This window comes from Schistocerca piceifrons, chromosome 4, assembly GCF_021461385.2.
Source record: "Schistocerca piceifrons isolate TAMUIC-IGC-003096 chromosome 4, iqSchPice1.1, whole genome shotgun sequence".
In the NCBI taxonomy this organism is placed as follows: Eukaryota; Metazoa; Arthropoda; class Insecta; order Orthoptera; family Acrididae; genus Schistocerca; species Schistocerca piceifrons.
In genome coordinates, this window is record NC_060141.1 from 501,116,517 (window position 1) to 501,136,563 (window position 20,047).

The 20,047-nt window shown below is 37.6% G+C and overlaps 1 protein-coding gene across 1 annotated transcript in view; it reads left to right on the forward strand.

The window, feature by feature from the left end:
- LOC124795948 (multiple PDZ domain protein) overlaps nucleotides 1–20,047 on the forward strand; it is a 1,551,599-nt gene that overhangs the window by 407,087 nt on the left and 1,124,465 nt on the right. Inside the window, exon 10 of the mRNA XM_047260028.1 lies at nucleotides 5,792–5,956. Within this exon, the coding sequence (XP_047115984.1) occupies nucleotides 5,792–5,956 (165 nt within the window). The remainder of the gene's footprint in view (nucleotides 1–5,791; nucleotides 5,957–20,047) is intronic.

A 20,047-nucleotide genomic window follows, 5' to 3' on the forward strand; every position in this document is an offset into this window, starting at 1 on the left:
TCCATTCATTGGTTTAACAACAAGTAAGACTGGTAAAGTCATTCAGCAATGACTCTTAAGCAGGCAAGGAAGAGGCCAGGCAGTCATCCAGTAAAATTGGAGAAATTTTGCAACCTGTTAAATATAATATCTGCCTGAGAGTACCAGAGATTTATAATATTCCTTGCAAGTGTGCAGCATTTCATTGAAATCTATATGAACTATTGTTGATCACTGTGTTGATCAGCTTCCCCTTAAGGATAGAAATTTTGAAAAAACAATGGTGACCAAGCAATACCTAATGAATAAATTCAAGATGACATAGTTCACCAACTGACTTGAGTGGTGATGTTACAAGTGACAATGGACAGTGAGCACAAACATGATCTATGTACTTGGAGGGTACTATTTCAGCATTTGCCATCTCTTTGATACCACCGTTATGTGGTCTGGCCAATCAGATGCCATTCTCTGGGTATAAAAGTGGGAGTCTCAGTGTTTACCGACAGACGTAGTTTCATATGACAATAATTAAAGCACTCATCAGAACCTTGGGATTTTATCCAAATTGGACGTGGAAAGTTAACTGAAAACTTCTTATCCAAGACCTCCATTGCAAAAGACTTCACAACCACTCAACTCTTTAGTTTGTTACTGGACTTTAAGAAGTTTATGAAAACAGAAACCAAACTAAATAACAAGACAGAATAACTTGTCAACTTTATACATAAAAATGAACATATTTGTCCCAGGTATGTGAACTGTTAATAAAGATAATTTCACAGTGGAGAAATAGAAGCCAGAAATATAGTCACTGCAACACAAGAAAAAAGTGAAGTACATCAATGGCAATGATTATGTGTTTTAATTTTTTTTGTCATCAGTCTTGTGACTGTTTAATGTGGCCCGCCACAAATCTCTCTCCTGTGCTTACCTCTTCAACTCAGAGTAGCACTTGGCAACCTATGTCCTCAATTATTTGCTGCATGTATTCCAATCTCTGTCTTCCTCTGCAGTTTTTGCCCTCTGCAGCTCCCTCTAGTACCAAGGAAGTCATTCCCTCATGTCTTAACAGATGTTCTATCATCCTGTTCCTTCTCCCTGTCAATGTTTTCCACATATTCATTTCCTCTCCGATTCTGTGCAGAACCTCCTCATTCCTTACCTTATCAGTCCACATTCGTCTGTAGCACCACATCTCAAATGTTTCTGTTCCAGTTTTCCCACAGTCCATGTTTCATTTCCATACAATGCTGTTCTCTAGACGTACACTCTCAGAAATTTCATTTTCAAATTAAGGCCGATATTTGATATTAGTAGACTTCTCTTGGCCAAGAATGCCCCTTTTACTATTGCTAGAATGCTTTTTATGTCCTTCTTTCTCCATTTGTCGTTGGTTATTTTACTGCCTAGTTAGCAGAATTCATTAACTTCATCTACTTCTTGACCATCAATCCTGATGTTAAATTTCTCACTGTTATCATTTCTACTAGTTCTCATTACCTTCTTCTTTCTTCAATTTACTCTCTATCCATACTCTTTATTCATTAGACTGTTCATTCCATTCAGCAGTTCATGTAATTCTTCTTCACTTTCACTCAGGATAGCAATGTCATCAGTGAAACATATCATTGATATCATTTTACCTTGAATTTTAATTCCACTCCTGAACTTATCTTTTATTTCCATCATTGCTTCCTTGATGTACAGATTGAACAGTAGGGGTGAAAGGCTACATCCCTGTCTTGCACCCTTTTTAATACAAGCACTTCCTTCTTGGTCGTTCATTCTTATTATTCCCTCTTGGCTGTTGTACATATTGTATATGACCCATCTCTCCCTACTGCTTACTCCTCCTTTTCTCAGAATTTTTAATATCTTGTACCATTTTACATTGTCAAAGGCTTTCTCCAGGTTGATGATTCCTGTGAATGTGTCTTGATTTTATGCTTATCCATTATGGATATTGTCTTGATTTTTCTTTAGTCTTGCTTCCATTATTAAATGCAGTGTCAGAATTGCCTCTCATGCCTTTACCTTTTCTAAAGGCAAACTGATGATAATTTAATGCACCATCAATTTTCTTTTCCATTCTTCTGTATATTATTCTTGTAACCAACTTTGATGCATGAACTGTGAAGCCGATTGTGCGGCAATTCTCGCACTTGTCAGCTCTTACTGTCTTCGGAATTGTGTGAATGATTCTTTTCTGAAAGTCGGATGGTATGTTGCCGGACTCATACATTCTACAAACCAATGTGAATAGTCATTTTGTTGCTGCTTCCCCCAATGATTTTAGAAATTCTGATGGAATTTTATCTATCCCTTCTGCCTTATTTGATCTTAAGCCCTCCAAAGCTCTATTAAATTCTGGTTCTAATATTGGATTCTCTATCTCTTCTAAATCAACTTCTGTTTCTTCTTCTATCATATCAGACAAATCTTCCCCCTCATAAACAATATCTATGTATGTCACAAATGGGAAATAGGATAGATGACACAGTCTAAATTCTACAGGTGTGAAGTACAGAGAACAGAGACATAATAACTATGCGATACAATTGTGCAACTAAGGGGAAAAAAAAGAAACAAGAGGAAGAAGAGGATGTAGAGCTTATGTCAATGGAAATGGAAAACAACACAACAAATATTTTAATATGTCTTTCAGCAGCCAGCTATTGGTTGGAGATACATGACTGAAATGTGACTTTAATCAAAAAGTAACTTGATGTAAATGGGAACTACATGACTTACAGACACTTTAAAGTTCATAATATTCATTATAGTTCAGTGCCAAGTTCAAAGCAAGGATCAGAGGAAAAACTTTTCTCGATCGTCATTGGGTGGCAACATGGAGGTTTGAAATTTTTAAGATTCAAAAGATCCAAGGTAAAATTTAAAAGTAGCTATGATAGGATGCCAGTTTACAAGTACCTGTACAATAAAAATTCAGCAGTCAAATAACACTTATCATTTACAGGAATGAAACATGCAAAAATAGTTTCATTTCTTTATAATGATAAGAAATCTACATTCTTGCCATTGTTATGTTAACATATGTTGCCCAGCAGAAAGATCCATAGTTCAGCAGTGTAAACATAGAAAAAAAGAAATTTGAAGTGAATTGGCTGCATAAACTGACAAAAATCCTCATTCCCAGTGGAATGAAATAAATGACGTCTTTAAGGTCAAATGTAAAGTTACTGAAGAAAATTATGTTGAGAAATATATATTTTTCTGTATATACATTCTTCTTCTTTCTTTTTTTGTTTGGGCCATCTAAGGACCACACACCAATTTCAATGCTTCCTTCTTTGTTGTTCTTTCTTTTTCATCCAGAATTCTTTCATCTTTTCACTATGTGTCCTTTTTCTCTCCTCCAACTATTTTGACCCTGTTTTCTTCTCCCTCCTGCCTTGGAATCCTTCCATCTTTCATTGTTTTGTGCAATTGAAATTAATGTACTGTCATAACATTATAAGGTAGAATAAAAATAGCAGTATCAAAAATATACTAGGAGAGCCAAAAATACTGCAACAAATGTGCAAGAATTTAGACCTCATAAAACAGTTCAGTTTTGTCAAGCAACCGATATCAAGATATGAGTAATTGCGGAGTTACACATGCTTGCTTGTATGAATGAAGTGATGTAGAGTAGATCAGTTAGGGTTACGTTAATTTGTATCAGGAATGAATATCAACAATACTGGAAAAGATAGATTGCTACTCACTGTAAACATGACACATTGAGTTGCAGACAGGCACAACGTCCTGATCTGTTTCGTTTCCTGAAGGCAGCTTTGGCCAAAAGCTAAATGTGTAACAGTCTTTTTGGTGTGCCTGACAGCAACTCAATGTGTCATCTTTACCTTGTGTAGCAATCTATCTTTTGTCTATACTTTTGACATTCCAACCTGCAGTTTCGATTGTTTGACTTTATATTAGCAAGGAGGTAGGTGTGATATTTATGTTGGTGCAAAAGCACTTACTAGTGTGGCAGGTTTAGTCATTCTAAATCTACATCTACATTCATACTCTACAAACTGTTGTGAAGTGCATGGTAGAGGGTACTTCTCATTGTAATATATATTACAGTTTCTACCCATTCCATTCATGGTATGGCATATGCAAAGAAAGAAAACTACAATGCTTCTGTACATGCTCTAATTTGTCCACTCTTGTCTTCATAATCCCTATGAAAGCTGTATGAGGGGGCTATAGTATATTCTATAAGATTCCTCTGTTAGTTTTTGTTCCTGAACCACTGTAAATAAGCTTTGGTAATAGTTGGCATCATGCTTCAACCATCTGCCAGTTCAGGTTTTTCCACAATTCCATTATGCTTTCCCATAAATCGTGATAAACAGTGATTTATCACTTTCCTACGAGCCAAAGAAGAACTGCAATAAAAGAATAAAATATTGTGGTTACCTTCTTTGGCTTTGGTGTATTTGACATAGTATTGCATAATTGTGATTGTTACTTGGACTCCATGATAAAAGAAATGCAAGTTTCAAATACAGTCACATGCTATGCAAAAATATCATGCAAATTGAATCTAAATGTTTTCAGATTTTGTACTGTAATGTTGTTTCACAGCCCTTTCTGTTTATAAGTACACAGTTACATCACTCATAACTTTTTCCTTTTCTGTTCCTCATATGGCATGTAGTGTTCTTGTTCAATGAAGGTGCTGCAGTATCAGCTATTTTGAACACATTGTTGCAATTTTCCATTATCCTATCTAGAACTTTTACGATGATTTCCTGTATGGTAGCCTCCGCTGCCCAACCTGAAAGTGTAGGCTACCATCCTATGCCTAGAGGAGCCTGTTTAAATTCATCACCAAAGAACCAAATCATTTTTAATGCCACAGTGTAGTCTGCATCTCTTCAAATGAAAAAAATGCATTAAAACGTGGAACATGGTTTCCTCCTTTGTCCACTCCACCTTTCTCACTAACCAGAACTAGCTATATCCATTTGCAGCTTTCAACAAAAGTACTGATAAAATCTAATAGAATCATACTCACCTGTAATGGTGTGGTTAAACAAAATGCCTTATTTTTTGATAGACATTTACAAAACTAACCAAGCTATATTTGTATGCACCTCATACCACAATTACATGGCATTTTTAGTCTATCAGCACAATTGGCAACATATGTAGAAGTCAGAACTTTGCTTTGCATTTACACATTTGATCAAAGAGCACAGAAATTTTAGTTTGTATTAATGCATAAATGATATACTTAAATTTCTGCAAGGGGTAAGACCCATGTTGATCAATCAACTGAAAACTGAAGTTCTTCCTAAGTAAAAGTTTGAAATTTTATTCTGGCTTTACCTTGAGCCAGGCGAATGTGAAATGCCCACTGTGATACAGTTAAAATGGAATGTAGGCTTTCACAGCCGGTGTTGTCTTAAGTTGAAACTTCCGGGCTGAGCGGCCGTGGTTGATGTATAAAATTTCCACCTGACATTTCGTATCCATCTGTGAGAGACATCTTCTGAGGTTGTCTAGCTACTGCAGTAGCTGGACGACAGCCGGACGACCTCAGAAGATGTCTCTCGCAGATGGAGACGAAACATCATGTGGAAATTTTATACATCGACCACGGCCTCTCAGCTCAGAAGTTTCAACTGAAGAGTTAAAATGGATTTAATCATATGAAAAAGCTTGAGAAAGCTTTTCACCATGTTGTTTCAAAATTATACAAAAAGAAGTTACCAAGAGTGTGTTACATTGTGAACTTAATTGTAATTTAATTTCTATTTTGAATGTTTAAATTAAATTTTCTTTTTCATCGTAGGTGGGACTGTCAGATGAAGGGAAGCAGGAATTGCAGCAGAGTAACCGTGAAGTAACAGAAAATAAAAGATCTGAGCGAAAGTATTCTTCAAGTGAAGACAGTGAGGAAGATGAAGAGGATGTGCGAGACCTGGAGGGTCGCATTTTCACAAAAAAGGGGCAAGAGGTAATGATTTTTCTCTTCACTTCTCATTCCTTCTTTTTATATATATTAAACACAATAGAGCTCTCACTGCATATTTAGTGGTTCTACTGTCTGAATGAAAGTGCTAAGAGCTTCATGTCCCCATGCAGAATATAATACTAAATGGATACAAAATAGCTATTCTTTATTATTTCTTTGGTTACTGTGGACATGTTGTGATCATTGCTTTAGATGATTAAAGAGAACAATTAATTCTGACTATCAACAATGTAAGGAAAGACAGTTCGCTACTTACCGTGAAGAAGACATGTCATGTCTTCTTTATTTTAAGTAGCACTCTGTCTTTCCGTACACTGTTAATATCCTACCTGGAGTGTGCATTGTTTGAGTTGATTCTGACTAATATACAAAATTTCTTTCCCACTAATCATCAGTGAAATCAGGGATACCGACAGACAGTATCATATCATCCTACATCATGATAATGTTAGCTGGCAGACAACACCCCAAACTATTGACTATTTGATGGAGGAAAACATCAAATTGATGCCTCATTGCTTGTAATCATGTGATTTATCACTGAACAACTTCTTTTTGTTCCCTTATGCAAAACAAAAAATATGTTGCTAGCATTTGTCCTCTCTTAAAGTAGAAACTACTGCCTTTTTCTCTTTTCTTTCATTGTTTTGGTAAAAACTTGAGAGGCAACCCTATGTAATGACTATCTACAAAATTTAAAAACTGAGATCTTTAAGCTTACAAGTTCCTTTTGCAGAACTATTTCTAAACTTAAAGAAGTTGCATTTATGTCAAACAAAACTTGAATTATAAGATATTAGATTCTGCTTGCAAATTAGCAAAATGGAGGGTGATTAACTATAGTGAAAATAGTAATTTTGTATATTTATAAATCACCAAACAGCGATATTAATTATTTTTTAAGTATCTTGATCTGTCTTTAAGTAAAACTCAGTAGTTAGGAAAGAACTGTAGTACGGTGTGGTGACTTTAATATTAATTTTGCAAATAGTAATATAGAAAGAGAGAACTTCCTTAATGTCATTAAAAGTCATAATCTGCATGTAACCATTAACTCTTCAACCCACATGACAAAAATTAGTGCCACTACTTGACCAAGTCTTTGGCAATGTGTGTAGGTACTCAGCACAGACATTCATTACAGGATATAGTGGTCAACTGGCACAGCTACTGACATTGCTCCTAAACTGCCCTGCATCTCAGGATGAGTCTCCTGTATATAAGAGGAACTTTTGCAAGCAAAATATAGAATGTTTTCTGCTTTTGCTTTAAACATTCAAAAGCAAACCATGGTACAAAGTTTCTGAGTTATTTCAAAAGCTAAAATTAATTCTGAAGCAGGTCGAAGGGGCAAGATTAAGAGGAAATGATGGATCTGTCAGGAAATCATCAAACAAAAATTAGTCATTATGGGAAGCTATGCAAAAACTTACTGAGAAGAAGGAAACTCATAATAATATCGCTCTTTCCTATGAAGTCAGCCTTGTTACTGACTTGAAGTTGGTTGCACATCTGTTCGATTTCTACTTTGCTGCAATAACAAAGAATTTAATGGCTCAAAAATTTGGAAAATTAGGTGTGAAAAACACCCAGTAACTTGCAAATCTTACAGTCAACAAAAATAGAATGTTCCTCTGACCTGTCTGTCAATATGAGCTACTGTAAGTCATACACTCATTAGTCATTCAGTGGTAGATGATGAGATCCCTGACCACATGATAAAAATATCAGCGAACTTTATTTTCACACTCTTATTAGACATATGCTAGTCTTCACTGTCAGAGGAATTTTTCCAAATTTTCTAAAAACTGCTAAAGATGGGAGACTCACAGGAAGTTTCAAATACAGGTTGGCTTTTCAAAATTTATTGAACAACTCTTTCTAGCTCAGGTAATAAAATTTTTCAGTCAGAATAATATATTATCAGTATGATTTCAGAGCACAGCATTCCCCCGAGACTGCTACTTCTAATCTTGTCAGCCACATCTTAAATGCAAGTAACAAACACTCCAGAATCTCTGATATTTTCTCAGCTTTGCCAAAGGTTTTTCATGTTATAAATAATTCATTTCTCCTAAACAAAATTGACTGTTATGGTGTGTGAGGTGTACCAGATGATTGGCTGAAATCTTATTTAATCAATCAACCTCAGATTACAGAGGGAAACACAAACATGGTAGTATTACCCAGAGCTACCTTTCAGAGCCAACCTTACTGTCACATAGTGTACTGTAGGACTCCATCTTAGGATCATTTCTTTTTCCAGTGAATGTAAATGACTTGCCCTCATGTGTAAAGAAAGCAGAAGCAGTGCCATTTTCAGATGATACCAATTTGCTTATTGAAGCAAAATATGCATATCTTACCACTTCCGCAGATGTCATCGCAGATGAAGTTTCACAGTGGCTCTGTAGAAACAGGTTCTCCTAAATGCACAAAAAAACTATTGCTTTACACTTTCACACCCAGGAAAATAAAAATGCAGGGAAGCCATTAAATTGCATGAACAACCAGGAAATTCAAAATATGACAGACAAAATTTCTAAGTCTTTGCCTGTGTGAACTCACAACTCTGTAAGTTAACGTCTTGTAATCAGAGTGCTGTCCATTAATGCAACTCATGAAACTGTAAAACCTGTGTTTTTCTGATACACTTGCTGTTAAGATATGGTGTTACCTTGTGGGGTAATTCCCCTCATACCTTAACAACATTCAGGAAGTTAAAGGAGATAAGGAGAGTAGTAAAAAATAAACAATAGTTCATGTAAATCTTTTTTCATGAGATATAAATATTCTTCTTCTTCCCTCCAATTGCATTTTTGAAACTGTAATGTTTGTAAGGAAAAGCATGATGTATTAGGAGAGTGTCTTAATCCAAACATTGCTATGCATGAGGACCATGCTAGGTTAAGGGACAGTATTCATAAAAACTGTTCCAGCACAAGTTTGTGTCACAAGGGTGCATATCATTCCAGTGTAGCATTATACTATAAGCTGCCAGAAATTATGAAGGGCACCAGTCAAGTAATGGCATTCAAAAAAGCTGTCAATTCTTTTTATTAAAGAATTGTTTTTACAGTGTGTCTGATTATATGTGCATCAAGCTAGAATAATTGTCTAATGTAACTATACTGTAGAATATTATCCAATATCTGTCATATATTGTATGTATAAAAAGTAACTGGACAGATAAAAAATCTATTTATCAAGCAGTGGGGGGAGAGCACATATCTGAAACGTATTATGTATGCAAGCTTTTGGAGTTAGTGGCTCCTCCTTTTGGCAGAAGGATTGACGGGGAACAAAGAGAGATGATGAAATAGGACTGGTGAGGTTTAGCAAAACAGGTAGAGTTCAGAAAAGTCACCCAGAACCCTGGGTCAGGGAAGACTTACCAGACTAGAGGAAAAGGAAAGATTGATTGTTGGGGATGGCACTGGATGAGATTTGAAAACCTGGATCTCGAAATATTACTGCTAAAACATCAAGCATGAATTAGTAAGAGCAAATGCTAGGTGTGTTGTATGTGATAGAGGTGGGAGGGGGACGGTGAAAAATAGATGTCAGAAAATGAAAGATGTAGAAAACTAAAATTAAGTGAAGGAAGGAGTAGTTACTCTGAAGAAATGCCAAGACCAATTATATTAATGTAAATTAAGACCATGTGGGTGGCAAAAACCAAGGACATGTTGAAGTGCCAGTTCCTATTTGTGGAGTTTCGAGAAACTGGTGTCTGGAAAGAATTCAGGTGGCATGTGTGGTGAAACAGGCACTAAGGCCGCAACTGTCATCTTTTAGTGCATGCTCAGCAACAGGATATTGTGTGTTGCCAGTATACACCCTCTGCCTATGCCCATTCATCCTGAATGAAACCTTGGTGGTAGTCATGTCGATGTAAAAGGTCGAAAGTGTTTACATAACAGCTGGTGTATGATGTGTCATTTCACAAGTGACTCTCCCTTTGATAGCATATGTTTTGTCAATTACAGAGCTGGTATTGGTGGTAGGAGGGTGCATAGGGCAAATCTTGGAGCGGGTATGATTACAGGTGTAAGAGCCATAGTGTAGGGAGATGGGGTGCATGAGGAACATAGGGTTTGATAGGGATATCGCGGAGATTGGGAGGTCGATGAAAAGCTATTTTAGGTGTGGTGGGCAAAATCTCAGACAGAATGGATCTCATTTCAGGACATGATTTTAGGAAGTCATGGCCTTGTTGAAGTTGCTGATTAGTACATTCAAGACCAGGATAATACTGAGTGACAAGTGGTGTGCTCTTAAGTTGTTCTTTTAGGGATCAGCATTACCAGGATTGGATTTGATGGCCTGGAAAATTTGCTTTTGAACTAGGCAGGTGGGGTAATTATGTCCTGTAAAGAGTGTGCATCCAAACAAATACATTTGCCTTGAAAGCCAAGGCTGTATGGGAGGGAACAGTTGACATGAACAGGATGGCAAATGTGAAAGCGTAGGTACTGTTGTTTGTTAGTAGGTTTAATGTGAACAACATTGTGTTGCTGGCCATTGGTGAGGATGAGATCAACATCAAGGGAAGTGGCCAGGGATTTGGAATAGGATCATGTAAAATTTAATTGGGAGATTGTATTTAGAGATTACAGGAATTTTAATGGGTTGGCCTCACCACCGAGTCCATATGGCAAAGATGTCATCATTGTATATCTAAACCAAACCAGGGGCTGAAGGGTTATGGATCTCAGGAGAGCCCCCTTCAAGCAAAACATGAAAAGGTTGGATTGGGAAGGAGCCATCCTGGTTCCCATGGCCATACCCCTGATCTGTTTGTATGTCTTCCCCTCAAATGTGAAATAGTTGTTGGTAAGAGTAAAGTTGATTAAGATGTGCAGGAAGGATGTCATAGGTTTGGAATCAAGTGGGTGCTGACTGAGGAAATGTTCAGCGACAGACAGACCATGTATTTGGGGGATGTTGGTGTAGAGGGAGATGGCATCATTGGTGACAAGCAAGGTGAATGCTGTGTGTGGGATGGGTGTCAATTTCAGACAAAAAGGTTGGTGTCTGTAATATAGGAGGGAAGTCTTTGTGCTATGGGTTTCAAGTGTTAATCAACTAAGGCAGATATAATACATCTGGTCAGTGCTTTGAAGCCACCAACTAAGGAATGGCCAGGATGATTGGGTTTGTGGGTCTTAGGAAGAAGATAAAAGGTGGGGTTGCATGGTTTGGGTGGGGTAAGAAGTTCTATGGATTGAGGTGTTAGTCTTGTGAGGGGTCTGATATTTTAAGGAGGGACTACAGGTCAGTTTCAGTCACAGGTGTGGGATCTTGATGGCAGATACTGTACATAGAGATGTCCTTCTCACTCCATCCGCTAAGTCTTCCCCCTTGACCTGGAGTTCTGAATGACTTTTCTGAACTTAACGTCTTTTCTTAAACCTTGTCAGTCCTTTTCCTTCACCTCTCTTCCTTCCCCTTCCACCTCTCTGCCAAAAGAAAGAGCCACTCGCTGTGAGAGCCTGCATACGTAATACCTTTGGTGCTTGGTGAGTACATTTTTTATCTCTTGAAATTAATTATATTTTCAAAAATTGCTAATTGTTATTGATATATTGGATGTATAAAAGATTTTACTAGATAAATAAATAAATAAATTAATGAATACATATTTGAAGTTAATGATATAAAATTATTTAGCAAAATATGTCATTTGTATGAACTTGTGTCCATTGACAGAAACTACTGTGAAACCATTTGCATGGATTTTGGCTGTTATAAATATGCAGAAGTAATTGTAATGAAAAGCAATTTTGTAACGGTATGAAGACTATTTGCATAAAAGAGCCTAGAACATGAGAATGTTAGGTAAAAACAGGGTGAGGCCAAAAAATTGGCCAATTTGGATATAGTGAAAGAGGCCCAGGATTATATTGTGTAACTTTTTAATCACAGCAACAAAATCCTTTTGTATTGCCATTTCATGTATGTTAATGTTTTGAAAATGTTGTCTTGGAGGTGGCTACCATTTTAACATTGATTCTCAGACCATCTGCAATGTAAATTGTTCACAGCACATTCAAGCACCTGTATAAGAATGTTTCTGACTTCTGCATTAATGGTGCCTTTTAGTTCTACCATTGTGTGTAGACATTTAGCATGCACCATGTGTTCCAGCAAGCCCCATAGGAAGCAATCACCTTAGTCAAGAGATCTGAGAGGCCACAAAATGTCCCCATCCTTGAAATGATCTGATTACCCTGAAAATTGAAGACAATGAGACATAGCAGCATCTTGCTGAAATCAGTATTCTTTTGCAGGAAACTGTTCAGATTCAGGTGTGAGGAATGTGTGAAGCATGGGAGCATATCACTTGAATGTGTCTGTCGTTGCTCCTCCATATTAATCCTCAAAAAAGGAACGGCTGATTCTGCCCGTTGCACCACACTGTGACTTTCTGGCTGTGTAAGGGGCATTGACAGAGTTCTTGACAACTGTCCACACACCATTAGTGGCAGCTTTGTTTGTTGACATAACCTTGGAGAGATGAATATGTGCCTCGTTGTTCACCCTTAGCAAATTTAAGAAGCCTTCAGTGTCCTTAAGTTTGGTCAACAATTCAACAGCAATTTGCTTTTCATAATCACTTTCTTTTAACTGTTGCACAATCTATAACTTGTATAGTTGCAACTTTAAATCATTCGATAAAATTATATGCATGCTACAACTGGACACTCCCACTATTGCTGCACTTTGCCTCACAGAACACTTTGGACTGTTGATTACAGCATTTTGCATTTCCTCTATTTATTCCTGTGAATGACAGCTTCTGGGTCTTCTTAGTGATTTCTGCTTAAACACACTTCCTTTTGCATCAGTACTTTTCACCCATAACATGACTGCATGTGATAATGGTACAGGATTGTTCCATCTAAGTTTGAAATGACTACAGTATTCCCATCTAGCAGCAGCAATATATCACTGTTTTTGTAAAAGGCCCTCACAGCCACAGCATGTTCAGGCCTGATCCAGCACTCCATCTCAGCAAATGGCATACCTACTTGAAATATATTACAAACATTCAGTGCTGCCAATAATACCATTCGACTTTTAGAGACTAACTAAAATAGCCTCTTTTTTTCTGCCACACCCTGTACCTCTTTGTGGAAGCAAGTAACGTCTTTACAAAAGAAGCAATGGAAAGGGAGTATTATAAAATGGTATAACATGTATCACAGACAAAATTTTAAAGAACTCCAATATAACCATGTGTTCCATGAGTGAATACTGTGTTTAAAAGGTAAGAGGAATATTTTGTATGGGATATGTTACATGAAGTTGTCTTTAATTCAAGCTACTATGAATGTCTGCTGAAAGACAGAGTATCTACATCTACATCTATACTCCGCGAGCCACCTTACGGTGTGTGGCGGAGGGTACTTATTGTACCACTATCTGATCCCCCCTTCCCTGTTCCATTCACGAATTGTGTGTGGGAAGAACGACTGCTTGTAAGTCTCCGTATTTGCTCTAATTTCTCGGATCTTTTCGTTGTGATCATTACGCGAGATATATGTGGGCGGTAGTAATATGTTGCCCATCTCTTCCCGGAATGTGCTCTCTCGTAATTTCGATAATAAACCTCTCCGTATTGCGTAACGCCTTTCTTGAAGTGTCCGCCACTGGAGCTTGTTCAGCATCTCCGTAACGCTCTCGCGCTGACTAAATGTCCCCATGACGAATCGCGCTGCTTTTCGCTGGATCATGTCTATCTCTTCTATTAATCCAACCTGGTAAGGGTCCCATACTGATGAGCAGTATAGAACCAAACAAGGAAACATTTTAATATTATGCTTGGTGACCAAACTGATACCAGTGTGGGTAATAAAATATTTCAAGACAGACTTCTCTCGTCTACAATTCAACACTTTGTGCATGAAACAGGATGAAAATGAAAATAGTGTAACTTTATCTATAATACTAGAGTCCTTTATAGCTTTATCTCTAAAATACAGCACAGGTTCACAAATTCCCATTCCTCTGCCCAAAAGATTTTCCATCTTTTACACAAGAAATAGAAAATATGTAAAAATGTACTATACGGTGTGACATTAATTTCCAGAGAAACTCCTAAGTTGTTATAAAATGTCATAATCTATCCAGATGAGCCCAGGTGAAATTAAATTTATTATTCATGTCAGTGTCACCCATGTTAATCATTGGGTTGAATGCTGTTAATTAGAAAATTTGTAGGAGTGAAAAAGAACACATGTTTTTAATTTTCTTTTGAGCTTTTAGGGATTCCCTAACTCTGTTTGCACAAGTTAGCAAATCTATTACTAGTGGAAAATGTAAGGGGGGCCAACAGCTCATAGAAACAAAGTCATGTATGGTTATTGGGTTGAGATGAGACACTGACTTTGGGTCAAATTCATAGTTCAGACTGACAGTATTAAAGGAAATTAAACTGACAGAGACTCCCAGCTCATCTTATAGTGACAGGGAGAAAGGTGAAATCAACCTGATTCATGGGAATATTACAGGAAAGAGTGTGTGTGTGTGTGTGTGGGGGGGGGGGTAAAGAAAAAATGAATGAGTTCTTAATCTGTTTGGAAGATTTTAGTAGTTGGAAAGAAATAGATATCATTTGTCTAACTAAAAACCATGTAACCACATGGCTAGAAAATCTTAATGCAAGTGGTTATAAATTAGCTGCCTCTTCATGTATATCCAATGCGGATCAAGGAGGAATTCCCACTGTCACAAAAAAAGAATAGAAGTAAGTAAGTTCTGTACATATCAAGATGTAAAAGCATGTGGTTGTAAATCAATTATAGGAAACTTAATACGTGTGATTGTTACCTAATACAACTCTTCAAGTGTAACTAGAAAGTACTAATGAAAAATTGTGAAAGTTTATTGTGGTATCCCTCAGGCAGAAAGAAGGTGTTGATATGTGATTGTTGCAATGTAAATTTCTTGAAGGAATCTGACAGGAAAAGTGACAAAGAGTGGAAGTTCGTCACTTGTAATTTAGTATCAGTAGTACATTTGCCTGCCGATATTGCTTAAGATAGGTAGTATACATTGCTTAAGATAGGTAGTATATTCATATAATGAGCAGATGATAAAGAAATGCATGCTGGAAAAAAAATAGATTGTCAGATCATGTTGCAGTTAGTCACAGTGCATAACTTAGTTCCATGTACAGTTCTGTGAGGTGACTGATGACAGAACTACTGAAGATTTTAAAGAAAGCTTAAAAAATGTTGACTGTGGGAGAGTTTGCAAAGATTCTAATGTTTGCTCTAAATTTAAGTTTGTGCCAATTTTTGACAGTAAATTTACTAAAAAGATAATTAAATGTTATAATGGGAAATTATTAAAGAAATATTGGATGACAACATGTATCACACTATTTTCACAATGGAAAAGGGACATGTACAAAATAGCCAGAACAAGTAATGATCCAGAAAAACTTCCATATTATAAGCAGTACTGCAACATATTAAGAAAAAAATGTCCAGAGTTATGCACATCTTGACTGAAATTGACAGATCATACAATAGAAACAAACAAGTATGGAATATTGTTAAAAGAGAGATATAGAAAGCAGCCACAGAACGAAGCATTATTTCTATTAAGAAGAGAACAGGAGCATTGTGAAAAAGTTTACGTGGAGCAATAATTTTTAGTAAATATGTTTTAAAAATAGTTAAGAAAATTGGTATGAATAGTTTAAAAAAGAAAGCAACACAGTACACCAAAGAAGCAAGGCAGAGGACATATAAATTAATCTTACATCCCAATTTGAAATAAGAAAGATCATAATGACTTTAACAAGTAAAAGTTCGTATGGGGTGGATAATATCTCCAATAGGACACTAAACAGTTCTGGCTTCTTAATATTTAATGTTCTTAGTCAATTATGTAATGTGTAATTCCCAGAAAGATTGAAATGTGCTGTTGTCAGGCCTCTCCACATGAAGGGTGACTCCAAAGATGTTTATTCATTCATTCATTCTTTGAAGGTTGTTCAGAGCGATATTGGATACGTCAACATACTTTTACAATTACAGGTACAGGGTAAATTGCAGTTCGAGCGCATACTGTATAGTATTTTACAATAAACTTACTTGTCATATGTCAAACAATAGAAAATCCAGGATGGAATAATGGCAATATTATGGAAAGGATAGTTTGCTACTCATCATATAGCGGAAATGTTGAGTTGCAGATAGGCACAACAAAAAGACCATCATGCAAGTAAGCTTTGTGCATAAAAGGCCTTCTTCTGAATTAGACAATATAAACACACACACCTCCCCCCATGAACCATGGACCTTGCCGTTGGTGGGGAGGCTTGCGTGCCTCAGCAATACAGATAGCCGTACTGTAGGTGCAACCAAAACGGAGGGGTATCTGTTGAGAGGCCAGACAAACGTGTGGTTCTTGAAGAGCGTCAGCAGCCTTTTCAGTAGTTGCAGGGGCAACAGTCTGGATGATTGACTGATCTGGCCTTGTAACACTAACCAAAACAGCCTCGCTGTGCTGGTACTGCGAACGGTTGAAAGCAAGGGGAAACTACAGCCGTTATTTTTCCCGAGGGCATGCAGCTTTACTGTATGGTTAATGATGATGGCGTCCTCTTGGGTAAAATATTCTGGAGGTAACATAGTCCCCCATTCGGATCTCCGGGCGGGGACTACTCAAGAGAACGTCGTTATCAGGAGAAAGAAAACTGGCGTTCTACGGATCGGAGCGTGGAATGTCAGATCCCTTAATCGGGCAGGTAGGTTAGAAAATTTAAAAAGGGAAATGGATAGGTTAAAGTTAGATATAGTGGGAATTAGTGAAGTTCGGTGGCAGGAGGAACAAGACTTTTGGTCAGGTGAATACAGGGTTATAAATACAAAATCAAAAGGGGTAATGCAGGAGTAGGTTTAATAATGAATAGGAAAATAGGAGTGCGGTTAAGCTACTACAAACAGCATTGTGAACGCATTATTGTGGCCAAGATAGACACGAAGCCCACGCCTACTACAGTAGTACAAGTTTATATGCCAACTAGCTCTGCAGATGATGAAGAAATTGATGAAATGTATGATGAGATAAAAGAAATTATTCAGGTAGTGAAGGGAGACAAAAATTTAATAATCATGGGTGACTGGAATTCGACAGTAGGAAAAGGAAGAGAAGGAAACGTAGTAGGTGAATATGGATTGGGGCTAAGAAATGAAAGGGGAAGCCGCCTGGTAGAATTTTGCACAGAGCATAACTTAATCATAGCTAACACTTGGTTCAAGAATCATGAAAGAAGGCTGTATACGTGGAAGAACCCTGGAGATACAAGAAGGTTTCAGATAGATTATATAATGGTAAGACAGAGATTCAGGAACCACATTTTAAATTTTAAGACATTTCCAGGGGCAGATGTGGACTCCGACCACAATCTGTTGGTTATGAACTGTAGATTAAAACTGAAGAAACTGCAAAAAGGTGGGAATTTAAGGAGATGGGACCTGGATAAACTGAAAGAACCAGAGGTTGTACAGAGTTTCAGAGAGAGCATAAGGGAACAATTGACAGGAATGGGGGAAAGAGATACAGTAGAAGAAGAATGGGTAGCTTTGAGGAATGAAATAGTGAAGGCAGCAGAGGATTAAGTAGGTAAAAAGACGAGGGCTAGTAGAAATCCTTGGGTAACGGAAGAGATACTGAATTTAATTGATGAAAGGAGAAAACACAAAAATGCAGTAAGTGAAGCAGGCAAAAAGGAATACAAACGTCTCAAACATGAGATCGACAGGAAGTGCAAAATGGCTAAGCAGGGATGGCTAGAGGACAAATGTAAGGATGTAGAGGCTTATCTCATGAGGGGTAAGATAGATACTGCCTACAGGAAAATTAAAGAGACCTTTGGAGAAAGGAGAACCACTTGCATGAATATCAAGAGCCTAGATGGAAACCCAGTTCTAAGCAAAGAAGGGAAAGCAGAAAGATGGAAGGAGTATATAGAGGTTCTATATAGGGGCGATGTTATTGAGGACAATATTATGGAAATGGAAGAGGAGGTAGATGAAGATGAAATGGGAGATATGATACTGCGTGAAGAGTTTGACAGAGCACTGAAAGGCCTGAGTCGAAACAAGGCTCCAGGGGTAGACAACATTCCATTAGAACTACTGACAGCCTTGGGAGAGCCAGTCCTGACAAAACTCTACCATCTCGTGAGCAAGATGTATGAGACAGGCGAAATTCCCTCAGACTTCAAGAAGAATATAATAATTCCAATCACAAAGAAAGCAGATGTTGACAGATGTGAAAATTATCGAACTATCAGTTTAATAAGTCACAGCTGCAAAATACTAACGCGAATTCTTTACAGACGAATGGAAAAACTGGTAGAAGCCGACCTTGGGGAAGATCAGACTGGATTCCGTAGAAATGTAGGAACATGTGAGGCAATACTGACCCTACGACTTATCGTAGAAGAAAGATTAAGGAAAGGCAAACCTACGTTTCTAGCATTTGTAGACTTAGAGAAAGCATTTGACAATGTTGACCGGTATACTCTCTTTCAAATTCTGAAGGTGGCAGGGGTAAAATATAGGGAGCGAAAGGCTATTTACAATTTGTACGGAAACCAGATGGCAGTTATAAGGGTCGAGGGCCATGAAAGGGAAGCAGTGGTTGGGAAGGGAGTGAGACAGGGCTGTAGCCTCTCGCCAATGCTATTCAATCTGTATACTGAGCAAGCAGTAAAGGAAACAAAAGAAAAGTTGGGATTAGGTATTAAAATCCATGGAGAAGAAATAAAAACTTTGAGGTTCGCCGATGACATTGTAATTCTGTCAGAGACAGCAAAGGACTTGGAAGAGCAGTTGAACGGAATGGACAGTGTCTTGAAAGGAGGGTATAAGATGAACATCAACAAAAGCAAAACGAGGATAATGGAATGTAGTTGAATTAAGTCAGGTGATGCTGAGGGAATTAGATTAGGAAATGAGACACTTAAAGTAGTAAATGAGTTTTGCTATTTGGAGAGCAAAATAACTGACGATGGTCGAAGTAGAGAGGGTATAAAATGTAGACTGGCAATGGCAAGGAAAGCGTTTCTGAAGAAGAGAAATTTGTTAACATCGAGTATTGATTTGAGTGTCAGGAAGTCGTTTCTGAAAGTATTTGTATGGAGTGTAGCCATGTATGGAAGTGAAACATGGACGATAAATAGTTTAGACAAGAAGAGAATAGAAGCTTTCGAAATGTGGTGCTACAGAAGAATGCTGAAGATTAGATGGGTAGATCACATAACTAACGAGGAGCTATTGAATAGAATTGGGGGGAAGAGGAGTTTGTGGCACAACTTGACTAGAAGAAGGGATCGGTTGGTAGGACATGTTCTGAGGCATCAAGGGATCACCAATTTAGTACTGGAGGGCAGCGTGGAGGGTAAAAATCGTAGAGGGAGACCAAGAGATGAATACACTAAGCAGATTCAGAAGGATGTAGGCTGCAGTAGGTACTGGGAGATGAAGAAGCTTGCACAGGATAGAGTAGCATGGAGAGCTGCATCAAACCAGTCTCAGGACTGAAGACCACAACAACAACAAACACACACACACACACACACACACACACACACACACACACACACACACACACACACATTCTCTCTCTCTCTCTCTCTCTCTCTCTCTCTCTCTCTCTCTCTCTCTCTCCATGAACGCAATTCACAGAGTCTGGCCATGGTAGCCAGAGACAGTAGCCATATGTGTGTGGGCTGCATTTGTGGAAGTGTATATATGTGTATGTTGTTTAATTCGGAAGAGGGTCTTTTTGGCCAAAAGCTTACTTGTTTGACAGATATTTTGTTTCACCTATCTGTGACTCAACATCTCCACTATCCTTTCCATAATATTGTCATTACTTGTCATATGTATAATAATTAAAACAAACATAGGAAAAACAAAAAACTTTATTACTACAAATTAAATTTACCACATATAAATACTCAATTTCAGTTTCTGCAGCAATTCTACAGTGTTGATCAGACATCATAAAAATATAAGGAGTGATCAAAAAGTTTTCACCTGAGGG